We start from the raw sequence: 20,452 nt of genomic DNA on the forward strand, positions 1-20,452 counted from the left end.
AGAGAGAGAGAGAGAGAGAGAGAGAGAGAGAGTGGCCAACATGGGTGCTGGGATCTGTAAGAGCAGCCAGTGCCTTTAACCACTGTGCCATGTTTCCAGCCCCCATCAAAGGCACTGTCTGATAGGTAACTGGTGTTTCTTGACTTTCACTGCAGTATAGAAAATAAAAGTATAACGCAGCCTGTAGCCCCTAGCTAGTTGAAAGACTGAGGTAAAAGGTCACTTGAGCTCACGAGTTAGAGAACATCCTGGACAGCAAAAGAAGCCAACAAAATCAGAACAGAGCACGGCCCCAAAGGCCTCTTCCAGTCGAAGGACTCCTGGCTGTTGCCTCTTACCTACTAGCTCAGAAGTTTTGTTTTTACATGGGTGGAGTCTCCAGGCTGAAGGAAGTAACTAGAAATCTCATTTATTAAGTAGCAAGGCCAAACATAAAGTGTTGATGAGCTCCGTTCAGCTCCATGGGGGAGCCCCTACCCACTGCCTGTGTAGCCCTGTAGCGATGGGTACACTCCATCACTGCGGAAGAGCTACTTGGGTCCTTATAACTTAGTTCCCATTTGGAACGATGATACGCTAGAGTTGAAAGAAAACTGTCCCATTCTTAAATAGCCTCCCAAATTCTCAGAAGTGAATTCTCAAAACTTCCTTTCGAGACAAGGACACTGAGGTTCAGAGGTTAGCGAATGCCCAAGGCTTTGGCTGGTAAGAGCTCTGGCTTGTATCTGTCAGAGCTCTCTCCTCTTTAACACTTCATGTGTATAGATGTCAACTCTCTGAAGGCAAAAGGCCAGGCCTTGATTGTGTCAGAGAATCCTGTCACACCACTCGGAGTCACACATTAAACAGCTGTGCAAAGGTGCCCTAATTGTTACAGCATCTTGGCCACTGGCACTCACATGGGTGCAGGCCTTGTGTGCGTGTTTGTGGCCAGATCTCCCTCACTCAACAGGATGGAAAGGGAGCAGTACCAAGCGAAAAGGAAGAAAGAAAGGATGGCTGATGGGGCAGGGTGGACAAAGGTGGCCAAGGGTAGCCAAGTCCCGTATGCACAAGCTGCTCCTGGCCATCTGGACCTCTCAAGATCCCATATGCAGTGCGCAGGGGTATCTGGGGAGGCTCCACCGAGGGGTGCTGGTTTTCATCTACCCAAATAGGGCTCTTGTCACCATAGGGCTAGGGCCAGTGGCTGCTATTGGCTAACCACAAGTGTGTTACAGAAGCAAGAGTAGCAGTGGGTAGGAACTCCTGCCTGACACCTGACAAAGCTTTGGTGTCTGGGAAGACAATGGGTGGAGCCACTGACTGGAAACAAAGTATCAGTCCTGACCATCAGGCAGGAATGCTTTGGCAGTAGCTGAAGGCAATACACCGCGTCCTGGGGTGGCTCCACGGCATCCCAAGGCACAGATTTCACTTCTTTTCTAACAGCCAGACCCAGGGAAAGTCCCCACATCTACATTTAGTGTATGATGTGGGTGTGAGCCACACTGCCCAGTTATCTGTCCTAAAAAGGTCTTTTATTTCTCCTCTCCAGAAAGCATCAAGTAGGCTGGAGCGAATGCAGATCCCACAGGAATGTATTAAATGATCTCACCTTGTGTGCCCTCTCGAGGCCAAGACCTCAGGATACCTGTATATGCTGAGCACTGGGTGGCTGACAGCAAATGCATCCCCTGCGGGTGTGGGCAGGAGAAGCCTACAGAAGAAGTTGGCCTGCCATTCTGCAGTGCAGCTGACCCGCAAGCCTGAAATGTAGCAAGTTTAGAACAGGAGATTCACAGACCTCAGAAGGCATGGGATCCATATGAGCCAGAGCTGTGTAAAACAACCCAGGGCTCAGAAGCCCAACATGTGGATAACCAAAGATGGATGAGAAGTCTCTCTGGTTCCTAGCACCGTAGCCTGTTGCCCTGTACACACAAGATCGGCAGCTCTGGCCTGGCAGCCTTCTCCCCTCCTGAAGTGCAATGGCATGGTCATCTCTGGAGGGCAACATAGGGACACAAGCAGAGGGGACTGCCGTGCCCAGATGCCCTCTGATCCAGAACTTCATTTGAGCCTCACACCACTCAGTGAGATGGTCATGCATATGAACCCCAGGCAAATGACCACTCCTGAGAGGTCTGTGTCACCCTGAGGCTAGTTCCTAAGTCTAGATGCCATCATACTGGGGCTTGTCCACCTCAAGACTATTGGACAGACAAATGGCAGATGGGAGTAATATGCATGTGTCACATACACGGGCAAACACGTGTGTACAGTTGTCAACTGGTGTAGGAAAATGCATTCCACAAACAAAGCTGCAACCTGGTACAGGTGTGACTCACCACTCGATGACAAGCCTGTTACTAGAACGGGATGCCAGAGACGATCTTCAGACTGCTTAGTGTGAGTCTGTTAGAAACTTGAGTGACCTCAGGCAGGCTCCCATCTTACGGGGTGCCATGAAGTTCAGAACTAAATTTATTTTGCATTTCTTCAGAAGAGAGAGGAACACCAAGGACTTGGGGTACAGCTCTGCTGCAGAATATTCTAGCATGCCCATACACTGGCCTGGGTTCTGCCTCAGTACCGTAAACCACAACTAACAACCACAAACGCCATGGGCTAGTCTGCACTATTTTATGTTAAGGAGCAGAGTCGCCACTGTATAAAATGATGCTTGTTTCTATTGGAAAGATCTTGGTTTTATATTTGAAGGATTTTTCACTCTTCCCTAGCCTTCTAAACCTCTGGAAAGATGCTAAGGGTGTAAGCCAGCACTGCTGTGTATTCTGAAAGCCCCTGAGACCCAGGTCCTAACAAGAGCCTCATTCAAGCACCATCAGCTAGCCCAATATATCGGTCTCAAAGGGAAGTCCCAGGCTTCTGATTGGCTAGAAACCTCAAGGATGCCAATGAATGTATATACATATATTTTTTTCCTGCTTACGAGAAAACATTAAGTTCTATGAACGTCGGAAGATTCACATTTTGCTAATTTATCATGCTGGATCTGATCTGATTTTCCAAGTCCCTGCAGGTTGTTTCCTCTGTCAACAACAGATGAGGAAGCAGAGCCAGGGGTCTGTATCAGTGTATTCAAACTTGTCTTCGGTTGAACAATGAACCCAAAATAAGTAACTTGGGAGCCTCAAAAAAGGTACTTGCCAATCATATACCTGATGTCTCCGTTAAGACAAACACCCACCACTAAACAGCAGGCAGATCTGAATAGACATTTCTCCAAAGAAGATGTATAAGAGGCCGGTGGCCCCTGAAAAGATTCAACACCATTAGCCAGAAGGGGCGGACGGAGGGAGGGAGGGAAGGTGTGTGTGTGTGTGTGTGTGTGTGTGTGTGTGTGTGTGTGTGTGTGTGGTGTGTGGTGCTGAGGATGGAACCCAGGGCCTCACACATGCCAGATAATCACTCTACACCGAGCTACATGCACCAGTGCTCATTAACCATTTTGGGAGGTGTATATCAAACCAAAACCATGCCCTACCTGCTCAGGTTGCCATAATTACAAAATATCATTTTCTCATATTTCCGGAGCTTGGCAGCACACAGTCAGGGATATCTGCATGGTCAGGTTCTGGCAAGGGCTCTCCTACTGGCTTATGGATGGTCGCTCACGGAAGATTCGGTGCTTAAGAACATTCACTGCTTCTGCAGAAAACTAGGCAGGGTTCAGTTCTAGCACCCACATGGCAGCTCACAAACAACCTATAACTACAGCTCCAGGAAATCCAATGCCTTCTTCTGAGCACTCCCACAGCAGAGAGGGAGAGGCAGACAGAATAAGAGGGAGGAAGACAGGGGCTGCTTTTTAATCAGAGCACCAATCCCAGCATAATGTTTCTAAGAGTCCAATTTCCATTACTATAACAGAATACCAAAGGCTGGGTGATATATAAAGAAAATTACTTACTTAGCTCATTGTTTCGTAGGATTAGAGACCAGGAGCAGTTGACCCCATCACTTCGGCCTTTGTGAGGACCCCCTGGCCTTGTCAGTCATTCTGGGTGGTATGCCCGGGAAGTACATACCTTAATGGCATGATTACTGTATGCTAGGCTACACTTACTAAAGTTCTACCACCTCCCACTGTGGTACCAGCTTAGACAAGTAGGATCTCCGGCAGGTTGGTTATGGCTCTTTAAATCGAAGGCCTTCTCTGGTCTGTCTCTCTGAGACAATCTTGGTTTGTTCGTATTTCTTTACTGGGGGTGAGTTTGAGCACATATAGTTCATTCGGGGTGAACCAAGGGTTATATTGTTTTGGGGGTGAGAATTCCAGGGTGAAAAATGGTCACTGGTTGAAAGTTAAGGTACTGAGATGTCTCATCATCGTGGAGAGGCATTCCAGGTTCTGTGGTCCGTGACTGACTACTTGTGACCACCCGGTGTGGGGTCCCTGGGTTACATGCTCTGAGGCAGGCATGGAAACAGGGAAGGAGTTGGCTCTATTCCTGCCAGCCTCCGGATGGTATTCTAATCTCAATTTTTGAGATTTCTGGGCTTTGGTCATGCTCTACCTTGCCAGTTCCCTGTCAGTTTCTCTTGTGGTACGGTCTACAGTGCCTACATCCCACGGTGGTCACACAGAGGACCAGATTTCTATCACATGACCCTGGAAGGACTCAAACCACAACCAACCCAGAGCAGGGCCCACCTTTCTTGTATCAGCTAGCCTGTTACCTCCCCCAAACTCCAAATATAGTCGCACTGGTCCTTCATCGTAGCACATCTCTTTAATCTCAGCATTCAGGAGGCAGAGACAAGTGGCTCTCTGTGAGTTCAAAGCCATCCAGGTCTACATTCTGAGTTCTAGGCCATCCAGGGCAATATAGTGAGATTCTAACTCAACAAAACTCAACAAAACAAAACCAAACAAAACAAATATAGTCACAAGAGAAGACTACAGCTTTACACACAAATCCAAGGGACATGGGCAGCTTCCTATTATTCCAATAAAATTCCAGATGCAATTAACTTACAAAGTGAAAAGGTTAGTTGAGCTCACGTTTCTAAAGGTACCAGAGTAAGAGCAGCCCCCACTGCTATGAGCCTTTGGTAATGGCTCCACACAATGGCAGGAGTGCAGGGCAGAGCAAACTATTCATCTTACAAGCTACAAGCAGAACTAGGGACAGGTCAGGCTTAGTCCTATAATTGCTTACCCATGCCACTAATGACGGAAGAATCTCTCACAAGGTCCCATGTCCCAAAGGGCCAAAGCATGTTCACTGCAGGAGAGTCTGGTGGTGGGGGGGGACACAAGTCTTTAACACATGGACCTTTTGGGAACACTGTTTACACATTGTTTCAAAGTATATACCCCTTAGGGTGGCTAAGATTCACAAATGGTAACAAGGGTGTGGCTAAATTAGAATCCGCACACTCTTCATGGGAAAAGGCTGCAGCCTTTTGGAAATACAGTCTACTATTTCCCGGAAAGGTTAGGCACAGAGCAGCATGTGCCCCACCCAGTGATTGTACTCCTGGGTATCTCCCCAACACAAAAACTTATATACACATGCTGCCAGTAATCTTGCTCACAATAGCCAAAAGCAGAAACAACCGTCAACGTCCATCAGTTGGTGAAAAGATGACTACTGGGCAAGCATTCTGGAACAATCTGGAAGATTATTTGCACACAAAGAGAGGAAACAGTAAAACCAAGCCCTGATGCGATCTGTAAAGGAGGTGGGCATTGTGTCCTGTTGAGTTGATGGATGCTTGTGCTCTTTATAGGTCGACAGTGGCAAAGGGTCAGAGCAGGCCACACTGACAGAGTGATGAGCCAGCAGTTAAGCTGTCAGCCAAAAAAAAAAAAAAAAAAAAAAAAAAAAGCCACCCAAAAAGAAAAACCACCCAAAAAGAGCTAATAAAGCCAGAGGTTCGCTTTGTCTCTGCTCTTTCATTACTACAGAACAAGTTCCTTAATCATGTCAGGCAAGCCCTCTCCCACCAGGCTACATAGCCTTGGTGGGTTAGAATTTATTCTATGATGGAGTCTCACTAAGTTGCTCAGGCTAGCTTGAAATTTGCAATCCTCCTGCCTCAGCATCCTGAGCAGCTGTACCACTAGGCTTAACCAAATCCCAGAATTCACAGATAGACGAACACAATGCCTAGTATGCACAGATCATCATAAGATGGGCTGAGGGTTAACGAAGACAGTAAAGTGTTTGAAGCCTAGCAGAAAAACTCCCATCTTCAGCATCTAGGCAAAACAGCTGGGGGTGGGGGCTGGGTGACATCAAGCTCCTGTTATCCCAGCTGGGGGTGTGTGGGGCGGGCAGGCGACATTGAGCTCCTGTTGTTCCAGCTGGGGAGGTGGAGACAGAAGGTTCCCAAGGCTCACTGGGTTAGCTGAGTCAGTGAGGTCCAGGTTCAGTGAGAGACACTGTCTCAAAACAAAAAAAAAGAGACTCAGGGTCAATCTCTGGCCTCCACATGCATGTGCATACATATGCATGCATGTGCATATATGTGCATACATGTGCAGACATGTGCACACACAACCATCTCTCCCAAATACACAGAAAGAAATTAAAATTTAAAAGCCAGTGTAAAAGAATCAACCCATTTATTGTAGTTAAAGTATTAGGATCAGAGGATGTAAATGGGGAAGGAAAATACTTGAATAAATAACTGGCAAAGTTTTCATGACTTTGATAAAAACAAACAAATCAAACCCACTAGCTTGTACATTGAAAAAACTTTTAGAGCTATAAACAAAAAGAACCATGTTGGGATACATCATGAACAAACTGCTAAAAAATTAATCAAGTTTTGGGGCTGGAGAGATGGCTCAGCAGTTAAGGGCACTGACTGCTCTTTCAGAGGACCCGGGTTCAATTCCTAGCCCCAACATGGCAGCTCACAGTCATCTGTAACTCCAGTTCCAGAGGAACCAACAACACCCTCTCCTACCTCTCCAGGCAAAAGACCCACCACATAAAGTAAATTTAAAATAAAAACTTGAAACAAACAAAGTCTTAAAAGTTGAGGCAGCTGGGGCTTCATAGGTAACTTAGCTGGTAAAGTTCGTGCTCCAGGGAGGTCTTCTCCCCAACACCCATAGAGAAAAGTCAGACGCAGCAGTGCACACTGGTAATACCAGAGCTACAGAGTAGGGGCAAGGTGGTCACTGGAGCTCATTAGCCAACCAGCCTAGTCAACTGGAAAGTTTAGTAAAACCTGTCTCAAAAAGTAAGGTAAAGCTCAGCAGTGGTGGCACATGCCTTTAGTCCCAGCACTGGGGAGGCAGAGGCAGGCAGATTTCTGAGTTCGAGGCCAGCCTGGTCTACAGAGTGAGTTCCAGGACAGCCGGGGCTACACAGAGAAACCCTGTCTGGAAAAACCAAAACCAAAAAAAAAAGTAAGGTGAAGAGAGATTAAGGAAGACACCCAGCATTGACCTCTGGTCTCTGCATGTATGTGTACACATGCACACATGCAGGCACACACACACACGCACACACACACACACACACACACACACACCATAGAGGCACAGCAGGTGGGGACATGCAGGAGATGCAGGAGACATGATTTTGAGGACAGTCAACTTATCAGCAAAAAAGCAGAGAGATTTGAAATAGCATACATAATAAAATGCTGAAAAAATGCAATAATTTTTATGTCCAGAAAAATTATCCCAATCCAAGAATGGAGTAAAGACGTTTCCAGATAAATGAAGCTGAGAGACTTTCCAGTAGACACAAGCCACAGGGATGCTGAAAGGGATATTCACAGGCCGAAAGTGGATAGACGTCCAAATCAGAGCGAGAGTCGAAAGTGTGAGGGTCTGAAGGCTTTCCAAAAGTGAAAGGCAGCTGGCCAAAGCAAGAATATTAACATCTTGATATAAAGATATGACAATATTCTAAGACGGGAAGACAGAAATGGAATCTCACTGCTGCTGAGTTAGTGACATCACAGAGCATGTTTACAAAGATGTGTGAGCTAAGGGTGCGTGCAGTTAACCACCACAGAGATGAAAATCTGAGGGGGAAAGATGGAAAGTGAGAGGCAACATGGTACACTTGCACTAAGTCATAGAAAAACCCCATTACATGATTAAAAGCCAGCACCACAGTACTGCACACACTGACACCAAACACCCCAGTGTGGCCTGTGTTGTTATGAACAGAATGCATAACCATGCTTGAATCCCGAGAAACACCATACAAATCCAAACTGATGCAGAAACACTATCCAGGTATGATTTCAGACATGCCTGGGCAAGGGCTGAGGGTACAGCCCAGGGATAGAGTGCTTGCCCAGTGTACACGCAAGACCCTAGGTTCCATCCCCAGCTTGCAGAGGGGAGTCGGGGGTGGTCCGTGTAATCGTTCTAGCTTAGATGTTCAGTGTCTCCACACTGAGGAAGTGAACACAGGAGAAGGTTAGAAAAGACCCAAGAGGAGCTAGCTAGATGGCTCTGGGGGCCAGGGTGCTTGCTGCCAGGTCTGATGACTTTCGTTCTATCTCCAGGACTCACATGGTGGAAGAGAGAACCAACTCCTGTTAAGTTGTCCTCTGACCTCCATATGCATACTCTGGTACACATACTCACCCACCAAAAGTAGATAGATAGATAGATAGATAGATAGATAGATAGATAGATAGATAGATGGATAGATGCTTTAAAAAAAGGGTGTCCAAGTGCTAGGCATTCCATGGGTTTCTGTCACCCTAGCATTCAGGGATCTGAGGTAGAGCAGGACTATGAGTTTAAGGCTAGCCCTCACTATGTAGGGAGACGTTGAAGGAGAAGGGGAGAAGGAGACAATGACAATGTCATGACGACTGGGTTTAGTATGAGATGTTTTAGTGGATTTGAAGTCAGACAAAGACATTTGGGAAAAATCTGGGAAACTGAATGAAGGTCCAGGTTTCACCAACAACAGTGTAAAGTAACAATGTTAATTGTCAGGTGAGATGCTAATCCTGGGGAGACTAAGTAAAAGGCATGTAAAGTTTTCCTGTCCTATTTTTTTTTCCCCAATATTTCTGTAAGTTTAAAGTTACTTCAAAATAAAAAGTTCAAAGGTCATAGTGTTCAATGAAAGTAGACTAAACATCACAATTAAAAGCAGACCTTGAGGTGGAAGATGGCTCGCTCAGGCAGTAAAGTGCTTGCCTCACTGGCTTGAGGACCTGCATTAGACCCCCAGCACCCATGAAAAAGAGCGGGGCATGATGGTGCACATCTGTAAGCCTAGTGCCAGGGAGACAGGCTCAGAAGGGTTCCTGGATCTCACTGGCCAGGCAGTCGGGCTAAACCAGTGTCATCCAGGTTTAGTGAGAGACCCTGTCTCAAAAAATAACATGGAGAGCAGTTGAGGAAGACACCCAATGTCTATCTTTGGTCTGCACAAGCATGCATGTACAAGCACACTGTCCCCCCAAGATTGTTGTAACAATCTTTAACACCTAAATAGTAAAGATAATATGCCAATATCGGCAATAAAAAGGAACAAACCATTTTGCAACAACCCAGATGGGGTCTCACAGAGATTTTGCCAGGCAAAAGAAGCGAAATCCAGGCAAAGGAGAAATCCTCAATTCTGGTATAATTTAAGTGATGTGGAATTTTCAGACAAGATAAGACTAATCTACAGAGATTCAAAATCACATCCAGCCACCTGGGTCCATGGCACAGCGCACCTTCTGCTGTAAAGGGGACTTTGCTGGGCGCGTAAGGATGTCTCAGGGCTGAGGGGGCAGTTTAATGAATGTACCCATTTGTCCCAATGTATTGACTTACACACTTTCCATGTGTGGATTTCACTCCATGGACGTTACATATCAATAACATTGGTTAGAACAGGAAAGAGGCCTTGGGAATATGTTCAATGATAGAATGTTTACCTTACATGCTTTGAGGCCCTGGCTGGATCCCTACCATGCTCCCCACTGCCCTCAAAAATTAGCAATCCTGCCACTCTGTGGCAAGTCAGGACAGAGGCAGAGAAAGAGACACAAAGAATGCAAGAGGCTCTCCTTAGCTCTCAGTTGTGGAAGGAAGCCCCAAGTATGTTCTCAGAGGCCAGCGTCCCAATGAGTCAGAAACCAGAGGCGATCCATCCCCCACAAAATGGTTTTGAGGATGAACCTTCCAGGCAGTAAGAGGAACTGTGGGATGCCTCCTAAGACTCTGCCACTAACCCCCCCCCACTCCCCACCCCCCACCACCGCCTGTAACGATATACTTGAAGCTGTCTTCGAGGGTCTCACCAGGGGTTTTGATCTGGTCCCAGCCTAATAAGCTGTATGTATGGAAAATACAGCGTTACCTCAGTCAGGTTACTTGGAACCCACACATCTGTGGAGCTTATTAATGCCTGTTTAAGTATGAAAATAACACCCTGCCTCCCAGACATAGCAAGCTGCTGGTTTCACTGTAGATCCGCTCGCTCGCCTACACAATGACATTCTTTGTGTTTGTTCAGAAGCTCCATTAGGGCAAACATTTCCTGAGCACCTTCTACGATCGAGGCCCCACGAGTGTTCTATATGAGCATTCAGGATTCGCTCCATGTAATTCTCACACCAGCTGTGGATGGATGATGCTCTCAGAGGTCACAAAGCCTCAGTCAGTAGGGCTGGGTAACCCTCCGAGGTCACCTCTTCAAACTGGGACCTGATACACCTGACCTAATTCCCTAAGCACTGCACAGGATGGATTAGACCTCCTCTTTCATGATAAAGACATTCATGTTAACGTTAATGATATTCTGTCTGACAGGATTTCTGATGACAAAGCTGAGAAACAGTCAAATATTACATGGGTTGGGGGCAGGGCTACACTTTGGCTTGAGAATGTAACTTCTTTTCAACTCTTTGGGATACTATTTCACCTCACCAGACAGGCTTCTCCAAAGTTGTCAAAGCCACTCCTAGAAATACACAAACAAGAAGACAAGTGCCAGGCATGAGTCACCCCTGAGTCACCTGGGGCTGTGTTTTGTCAGTGGACTGTAAGAAACCTCTGGGTCTCATTTCCACTCTGCACATCCTACAGATAGGAGCGCACCGTTGGCTGGCTGTGAATCATCCTCAGGCGCACCACCTCACTCGATCCTAACAACTCCAAAGTCAGGCATGGGATAGCCTGTGGATCCATTTACAAAGGAAGAATAGAAGCCATGTTCTGTTTCATTCACAGCTGCAAGACCCCATTTTACACAGGGGCAGAAATGCTAGACTTCTGATGCCCAGGGCCCAGGAGCCTCAAGCCCTGGGGTTCAAGTAGCCTGTGGCAACACACCTTTGCCTAGGACCCCCTACCTCAGTTTAAACTTAGTCAATTGATGCCCAACAGGCAAGTGATGTTTTATACATTCCATCTGGCAAAACCCAGGCCATTTCCAAGGGAGTGGAACAAGGTCACCATAGGAAAGCCTTATTTTACTTAGCCCTGTATTACCATTATTTTGTACCATTTAGAAAGACAAACACTCCCATTTAGATCATGACACCAGATTGACTTCAAGGCACATAGTCATAAGCATTATGTTAATGCCCTTAGCACAGATCTTGCCTGGAGCTTGATTTTACAGAGTGAGGATTGAAACCTAGGAGGCAGAGGCAGGAAGAGCTCAGCGAGTTCAAGGCCAGCCTGGTCTATGTAGTGAATCCCAGGCCAGCCAGTGCAACACAGTGAAACCCTGTGTCAAATAAGCTAACGTCAAAAACCAAACCAAATTAACAGACACTTACTGAGTACTTTCAGCTCAGGTGCAGTTTGGCTCTGAGGAAGCCTGGAAGAACAAGACAAACACAGGGGAGGGGGTGGACTTGTAGCGAGGGTTGATACGGAGACAAGACAGCCTCAGATGGTGGCGGAGCACAGGTGTTCATGAAGCATCAAGTAAGTGTCAAAGTGGGGGAGAGGTGTGTGGAATGAAGTGGGCCCCCGGGAGGCAGGGGACAGCTTGAGAGGGGTTTTGCTGGCCATGGTGCTAGGTCTTGGCTGTGTTTCAGGTTGGTGAATAGTGGGGAGAAAGTATTGCCAGGAAATATGAATGTCTCTGTGTGTAGCAGAAATGATACAGAAAGAGGAGCTAAGATGTGTTTGAAGCAGCTGGGTCCTTGAACTTAGAGTTGAGGTAAAGCACAGAGTAGGAGACACAGCTCCCAGGCCCAACAACTTAAAGGATTTGATTCTTCCCCCTAGCTATGGCACACTGGAAAAGGACCTGATATAGAGGCAAGCTGGTGGTGGGTCCTGCTCTGTCAACCACAGATTGCGGCCCAAACAGGTCTCCGACCACTGTTCGTCTATTAGTGGAATGACCCTGGCAGCAGCCAGCTTTTTTGACATTTCCAAGGTTTTGGTGTGAGCTTTAAAACCATGAACTCAAATACCTTTTGGTGGCGATGTACTTCCAGGTCAAGTGTAGGTCATGCGCCTCCTTTCACAATTGGGGTGTGTGTTATGTTCACATGTGTGGGCATGGGCAGAAGTCCCACCTATGCTTCGGGCAGTTTTCTTCCCATCTCTCTTTGGGCTTCGGCGACTGACCTCTGGTCTTCGGGGTTATGTAGTAAGCTCCTTTACCTGCTGAGCTGTTTTCTTTGAGGGAGAGCAGCGTGCTGACTGACGCAGGTGGCCAGTCTGCTGTGAGAGCCGCAGGTAAAACAGAGCAGCTTCTGTCTTTTCCTTTCCTTATCTACTGATACTCGAACTCAGAGCCTCGTGAAAGTTCTCCACTTCTGAGCCAAACCCTTCCCCAGCAGCCTCCATCTTTAGTGCAGATCAAGCCAGTAGCCTTAAAGCACACATGGCCTCAGAAGGCATTTTTCCCCAAGCTGTAAAGCCATCGCTGCAGCTGCACTCATGGGGCGCATCGCATCGCCGGAGCCCACGGTGGGGCAACCCATGGACAGCGCCCTAGATAACTATCAAAATTAAGGTCAGAGAGCGCGGTGTGTGCATGCGAGTGATAAAGAAGCCCTTGAAGTAATGTGTGGAACGCCCTACTTGTAATTGGCTGAATTTAGCTTAAAAACTCCGATCTGGCACGGCAAAATCCCTCAATGCCCGAGGGCCCAATGGAGACAACATCAAGTCGCGAAATAATTCTCGGTCTCCACGCGGATGCCCACGCAGACGCCAAGCCTAAACCGCTAAGATCCGAAAGCAAGAAAAATCCAGTCGCATCCTGCGCGCTGCAGAAGCCAGGCCAGGCCTGCCAGACCAGAAAGGTTAGTGAGGAGTGTGTGCGAACGCCCCTTTCGCCATTTACTTGCTTATTGCTGTTTATGAATAAATAAAGCTGTTTGAAACTTTCCACTGAGTTTTGAGGATTTGCTTTCCGCCCCGTTTTACAGCAGTTCTCGACAGTAGCAGATCAACAAGAAACTGGTCCTTAGACCTCACGATCAAGCTCAGAACAAGCCCCGTAGAACTCCAGGCATGAGCAACGGATCCTACACACCACCTTCATCACAGCCCACCTTCAGCCACACAGAGGATAGGTATGAAGGTATGCTTCCAGACTACTGGTGTGGAAATGGAAGGAAAGAAGTCAGGTGCCCTGGCTCTCCTAAGCCGCGCCTAGAGTGCAGGACTGGTAATGCTGATTGGACAGCGGGTACATACTGAAGTATCATGGAGCCTTAGCCGCAGTCTCTTTGGCCCCAACTTATTCTTCTCTCTCTTCCTCTCTCTTCCTCTCTCTCTCTCTCTCTCTCTCTAATTTTTCTTAGATTTTTTTATTTTATGCATGTGAATGTTCTAACTTCATATAGTCTGTGTACCATATGCATGCTGGCACCCTTGGTATTCAGAAGCAGGCATCAGATCCCCCGGACCTAGACTTACAGATGGTTGTGAGCCACCATTGTGGCTGCTGGGAACTGAACCCAGGTCCTCTACTAGAGCAGCAAGTGATCTTACCTGCTGAGCCATATCTCCAGCCCAAGCTCAACTTGTTCTTGCTCCTGGTGCAGAGCATTATTCAGAGTCCCCTTCCCAACCTTCCCTGTACCAGCTCCTGCTTCTTCGTGAATCTCTATGTCTCAGCTCCTACACGACATCTCCATGAGAGTTCATTACCTTGACTGATGGTCTCAAATCCCAAACAAGATTTCTGTGCAGTATTTTGTAATTCATGACTCGAGATTTATTTCCCAGGAGAAACGTCTCAACAAATGTGGGTAAAGTGTGTAGTCCTCAAGCCACACCTGTGACGGGTCTCAGCTGTGTTCTAACCTCCCCAGCATCGGCAGCCTCCTTCCCCCAGGGTGAGATGGAATGGAGTGCACCAGGCTCCTTCCTATGCCTTCCGCTAACTCAGGAGCAGCATGCGGGAAGGGAGGAGAGGCACACAGGTGCCTCCCACATTGAACGCTGGGCTTCCTTACAATGTGAATGAACACAGTGAGGATGGGCAACATCAGGACCAGCACAAGCCCAGCCACCGTAGCTTTATGAACGTTCTGGGCTCTGCTCTGTTACTATTTTCAACATTGTTGAGAAGTTTCTCAGGGAATCCTAAGTAAAGATTACATACTGCCCTCCATTAGGACTCACAGCAACTCTAGCTTGACATCTGCAGACAAATAGGTGGTAATCTTTGGGGGCTGCAGCTGGTGAACCAACTTTCTAAGCCACTGCCTTTTCTAATCCAAACTCAGTCACCACCCACAGACCTGAATAAACCACTCTGAGCTTATGAATCACATGGACAAGAACAACCACTTAAAGAGCTTGTATTCTAGGTTCAAGGAAGCTACTGAGAAGAAAGGACTACAAAGTGTCAAAGAATGAACTCAAAATAAAGACAAATGATGTAACTTTTTAAACTTTAAAACTCCTAAAGGAATGTCTAAATTGTAAAACAAACAAACAAACAACCAAAAAACCAGATACCTGTTTCCAAGTCACCTGAAGCTACAGGCAGAGAGCCCTGTCATAATGTTCAGGATGCCACAGAGATCCCTGCTAAGCTGGACCTGGAGACCACTAAGTCTCTAGAGGTGTGATCACAAAACTTACCCACAAGACCGTGCTTTTCGAAACACCAAGAAAGGACAAGGCCCAGGCCCCTCTCTCAACACCCTCACCTCCAGGGGGACACACGTCTGGACTTCCACTGGCGTGCCTCCCACCCAGGCCTGAACCGCAGCACAGTGACTTCCACAAACTACAAGGGAAAACTGTAGAGGAGCAAGGGTCAGAATGGAAGGGGCCTTAAAGACAGGCTGATTTACAGCAAGTGCCAAAGAAGAGAGGGAACACACACATTTCACCTCCGGAACAGAAATGAGGACAAAAGTCCAAGGGAAAACCAGGACACAAAAACAGGCCACATGGGACAGATGAGGGTTTGGGATTTGGGACTGGAATTTGGGGGTGCCAATTTCAGAAAAAAACCCACCCACCTCTTTTGTATCCTGTAGTGGTTATAGTGCTGCCAGCACCACACTAAGTGAGGGGACCCCAGAACCTAAGAGTCAGGGCCCCTGAGGGCTTACAGCAGCTGCCTCTGAGGAGTCTTCCTGAAACCTCCATGCTTGGCGTCTAGAAAGATGTCAGGGTGAGGCTCCCACCCATACCAACCCAGGTTCCAAATCAGGCGGCAGGCAAGAGTTGAAAAGAAAGCCACAGGGGTGGGGAAGCAGGGAGGACAGAGACCAACTTTAGAAAGTCTGAAAGAAGACTCACATGGCACAAAAAGACCCAACCGTAACCACAGGGACGAAGTCAGGAAATCCAGCCACAGCAGTCAGCCAGTGGTCACAGCAGACAGAGAGCCAGGGGGTCAGGCTGGGATTCAGAAGGCAGAGGTTTAAATTTAGCCAGGTAAACAGGCGCCCAGGGGTGGCAGCGGCTTGGGAAAAGCAAGACAGTCACCTGTCCTCTGGCACCATGGGGTCTCTTGCTGAAGGAAAAGGCCCAGACAGAACTGATTCCACAGCAGGTCCATTTCTGGGACTCCACCAACATGCTGCTAGGAGAAGCATGCAGGTGTGGCTCAGGCCCTCGTACTGGTTATCCTCTCTAAACCCTGGATTCCCCAAACTCCCAGATACAGTCTGAAAATGCTGAACAGAAACCAGCCTGGCTGCCTGGATGCGCGGCTCCCAGCTCTCTCCCCACCCAGGGATTTGTCACAGAAACCAGCCCGGATGCCTGGATGCGCGGCTCCTAGCTCTCTCCCCACCCAAGGATTTGTCAGATCTCCTGCTGTCCCAAGTTAGAGAGGCTTGAATTACAACCCCTGCTTGTTACATCACAACGGAAGGAAGCCCCCGAGGACTACGCGAGCTGTGGGTCTGGTGGATCCTGAGGAGATTAAGGAGCTGGTCGATGACAGTGATGTGGAAAGGAACTGGGGAGCAAACGCAGAATCGCAGACAACTCCCGCCACGCGACAGAAGCCAGAATACAGCCATCCAGAAGAGCCATCTTAGAAGTCAGAGTCAGAACACACCAGTCTGGCCTCTGCCCCTTGCAACAAGAACAAACAACAAAATTCTTTTTTTTTAAAACCCCGTTTGGGCTAGGAATGAGCTCAGACACTGATTACTTGACTGCCAACCTCAATGCCCAGAGTTCCAGCCTGGGCATCGCAAACAAAGTCTTTCAGTTGCCACTAGGGCTAATAGAAGGGTAGACTACCTAGGAGGAGAGCAACCCAAGATTTTTTTTTTCTTTTCACAGTATATGTCTCCCAGCAATTTCAGGAGTAGTGTGTGTGTGTGTGTGTGTGTGTGTGTGTGTGTGTGTGTGGCACCCAGGGCCTGAAACACACAGTAAGTACACACACTACCGCTAAGCTTCATTCTAGCCTGACCCTTAAACCTTTCTGCCTCCTAGAAAGAAAACTAAGGGAAGGATCATTTCTGACCAATAAGAAGCTCTGCAAGATGGCACAGTTACATACGTAGAGTAGGGGTAGCAGCTTCAAGACACCTTAAGCAAACACATGCTTAAATACTCAGAGTATCCGCGCCTGGGAAAGCAGGAATTTCACAGATGGGAACGGGCCGGCAGGCTCTTCCAAGCCTGGATGAGCTTCCCTGGCAAGCAGATCCCCACACCGGGTCACAGATCCTCTGGTGGGCTTTAAGGAGAGAAGCAGGGAGGGGAGAAAAAGGTAGAGGGCGGGGCGGTGGTGGCCCATGCCTTTAATCCCAGCACTCGGGAGGCAGAGGCAGGCGGATCTCTGAGTTTGAGGTCAGCCTGGTCTACAGAGTGATTATCCAGGGCCACACAGGGAAACCCTGTAAAACAACAAAAAGCTCAAAGAGGATGTCCGTCGCAGCCTCTCATGGTGTCTGCCACCTGTGCCTGTTGGTTAGGAGCTCTGGCTTCAGGTGCAATTCCTTTCCTTCATCGTCTTAGGAAGACACAACACTGCCTTACTCCTCAAGACACTGGCCCTCGGTGTCTCTGGCCATTGGTTTTTGCCCCTCCTCCTTGCTATTTATAACTACCAATCACGTGTCAAAGATGATGTGACACTATTTTGAAATAAAAGGAAACCATCCCCCAGGCTTCCCCACCCAGCCTTGCACCAAGGTGGGGTTTTGCTAGGTCAGGGCTGTGGATGCTGGACTGGCATCTCCAGCCTGTGCCTGAGATCAGGGCCCTGTCTTTGATAAATAATCAGGTTCTCCTTGTGAATGAATCCACACAGGAAGAGCAGTGCAGGGGACCATGCTCCAGCTTAGGCCTGTCTGAGTGCTGATCTACTCCTCATCGGTGGCCGGAGCCTGCCTGCCCCGGAGGAACCCTAAACATCCACATGGGCCTGCCTGAGTGTTGATCTCTGGCAAGGAGTGAGCCTCTGCTTGCCTGCTATCTCTGCTCCTCTATTGACAGCCAGAGCACCAAAGTTCTGGCAAATGGGAAACTTTCTCCGCGGTGGCCTGAGTAATTCAGGAGACTGCTAACTTGACCCTGGGCTTTTTTCTTCTAGGTACCAGGATGAAACTGCCCAAGGTAGCAGCTGCTGAAAGCTTTGCCAACGTGGCCTGGCAGCAAAAGCAGAGAAAAGGGACCTTGGTAATGGGGACAAACGTTTCCTCCTCCATCTATTCACTGAGCAATTCACCCTGGGCCTGAGCCACCTCAGTTTCTCTGCCTGCAAAACAGAACTGATCGTTCTAGAAGCAAAGTGAGCAGTGTCCAACAATGATTTGTGACGATGCAAATACCCAAGAAAGTTGCGTCTGACCAGAGTGTTGGGCCAGATACCTCCCGGGGCGCCCCGCGAGGATGGAGAGAGAGATGCAGAGGAGCAATCGAGAACCAGACAGCACCACGTCTCCAGTGTGTGACCCGCTATGACCCGGGGCAGGCACTTGGGCTAAAGTCATCCCTCCACAGTACCTGTCGGAGACACTCAGCGCTGTTCGTCGCGCGCAAAACTGCAGCTGGGCCCCGGCGAGCCAGGAAAAGCGGAGCAGCTCCGGGCCCCCCGCTTCGCGGAGGCGACGCGCAGCGCCCCGGGTGCCAGCCCCGCTCCGGGCCACCCGCCGAACGAGCTCGGAGCCCCCGGACGCTCGCGCCCCACCTGCCCGCGCCAGGCACCCGCGCGCGGCCCCAGCTTTGTTCGCAGCGGCCCGCGGGGCCGGTCGCCGCGCGCCCCTTTCCCGCCACCTGGCCACACAGCGCCCTCGGCCGGCGCGGGGCCGACTCCCGAACTTACCTGCGGGGGCTGCGGCGTCGGGTCGGCCGCGGGATCGGGCAGCCTCGGCTCAGCGCGCGGGCCGTTCGCGCTGCCGCCCTGCACTCCTCATCGGCGGCCGGAGCCTGCCCGCCCGGAGTGCCGGGTCCGCCCTGATGGGCGATGGGCGCCCGGGACTCGGGCTCGGCCGCAGGCTGCGCGGGCTCGGGATCCGGGGAGACGCGGCGTCCCCGCCGTCCGTTCGTGCGCCGCCGCCGCCACCGCCCCCGGCCTGGAGCGCGGGACCCCGGGAAGTTTCGGCCCCGACTTAGCGACGCGGTTGGCGGCCACGGCTCGAGTGCAGCGCCGGCGCGGGGCGCGCGATCCCGGGGCTCCGCCGCCTGCGCCCCGCCCCGTCCCCCCCACGCCGCCTCCCCGCCCCCCGCAGCCCGCGGCCGCGCGCGACGCCCCGCTCCGGAGGGCTCCTCCCCGGCGCCGGACCGGCCCCCGCACCTGCCTCCCGCGCCCACCGTCCCTCAGACTCCGCGGGGCCAGAGCACGGCAACCGCGCGTGGACGCCGAGCGCGGACGCGAGACTCACCGGTACCTTTGGAGTCCGGAGCTGCGAAGCGACCCGGGAACTCTTTCCACTCTGCGAATCCGTGTCGGGACCCACACAGGCAGGTCTCGGACTGGGACTCTGATGCCTGGATTGTTGTAGAGGGAAAGGCTTCTGTCAGGACTTAGGGCTGAGTTAGTCTCCGGATAAACAGGAGGCACATAAAAGGACCCTGCCGTTAGTAGCCTGCAAAGGTCACTAGAGGCCAGTGTTTGGCCTTAGCTCAGGGCAGAATTTAAACACTTTTATGGCGGGTCCTATAGTCTGTTAGTCTGTTGCCTCACAGAACACCACAGTGAGCTGCCCAGGGAACCGGAAAAGGTGAAAGGAATTAGAAGAGGCTTTTGGGGAGGCCAGGTCCAGCTGGTGGCAGGACCCTGTTCCAGACCCTGGTTACATGGTGCCCACGATCTGAATCCAGTCTGCAGGTTATGAATGAGTTTGTCACCCTGCTAAAGAAATTCCCTCGAAATTCAGTTCAGTGAGGGGAAGAAACCAACACTAATAATCAGAGGCACTGTACTAGAAACCAACCCAGGGGACAGAGTCCCCTTTCTGGGCATTAAAGGGACCAGGAACTCATCACACCCATGAGGTGTAAGGAGCTGTTCTTCTCAGGGGTTACAATAGGAAGAATTAAGAGATCTTTTCACCAAATGATCCCCTAATTGGCAAGAAAGACTCTTGGAATTGGGGTGGCAGCAGCTCAGGTACTCTGTGATCTTTCTCAAGGGAAGTGAGTGTGGTTTGTAAGACCTGGTCCAGCCAGTAAAACAATGCCTTATGATTGCTATAGGACCCTGCCCTCTCAGGGAATCTAGTTCAAGGGCTTTATCCTTGGAGACACATGGGACAAGAAGAGAGCCGTCTAAAACAAGCACAAAATCTCTGAGTCTGCCTTGTCAATTTATAATTGGCCCCATTCTTTCCCTCTAGTGAATCATTCGTTCTGGGGTTCTGGCTTTGTGGGAGTTTCAAGGACAGCTGGGAGGTCGTAATCACTCCAGAATGCTACCTGGGAACAGAACCAGAATGCTGCCTGGGGTTCAATCCGAGAGCTCTCACCATCCGGAAGTTTAAAGTCTAGAGAAACAGGATGTGAGGAGGCAGACCCCTAGAATGCTCACACAGGGTCATTTTGCTCTGCCTCTCTGTCAGCAGTGTGAGAGGAGCCAATAGATGGAAGCAACTCATTCCCCCCCCCCCC

At 49.6% G+C, this 20,452-nt stretch overlaps 2 protein-coding genes across 3 annotated transcripts in view; one reads left to right on the forward strand and one right to left on the reverse strand.

Moving 5' to 3' along the window:
• Positions 1-19,465, reverse strand: part of Wnt5b (Wnt family member 5B) — a 113,512-nt gene extending 94,047 nt beyond the window's left edge. Inside the window, exon 1 of one of the 2 annotated variants that reach the window (XM_031383176.1) lies at positions 19,234-19,465. The gene's annotated coding sequence lies outside the window, so the exon portion shown is untranslated. Of the gene's footprint in view, positions 1-18,668; positions 19,042-19,233 lie in introns of those variants that run through there. The other variant, XM_031383178.1, reaches the window with a different exon arrangement.
• Positions 18,810-20,452, forward strand: part of LOC116099985 (translation initiation factor IF-2-like) — a 9,116-nt gene continuing 7,473 nt past the window's right edge. The window contains exon 1 of the mRNA XM_031384057.1: positions 18,810-19,306. Within this exon, the coding sequence (XP_031239917.1) occupies positions 18,810-19,306 (497 nt within the window). The remainder of the gene's footprint in view (positions 19,307-20,452) is intronic.

Source organism: Mastomys coucha, unplaced genomic scaffold (genome assembly GCF_008632895.1).
Source record: "Mastomys coucha isolate ucsf_1 unplaced genomic scaffold, UCSF_Mcou_1 pScaffold20, whole genome shotgun sequence".
Lineage (NCBI taxonomy): Eukaryota > Metazoa > Chordata > Mammalia > Rodentia > Muridae > Mastomys > Mastomys coucha.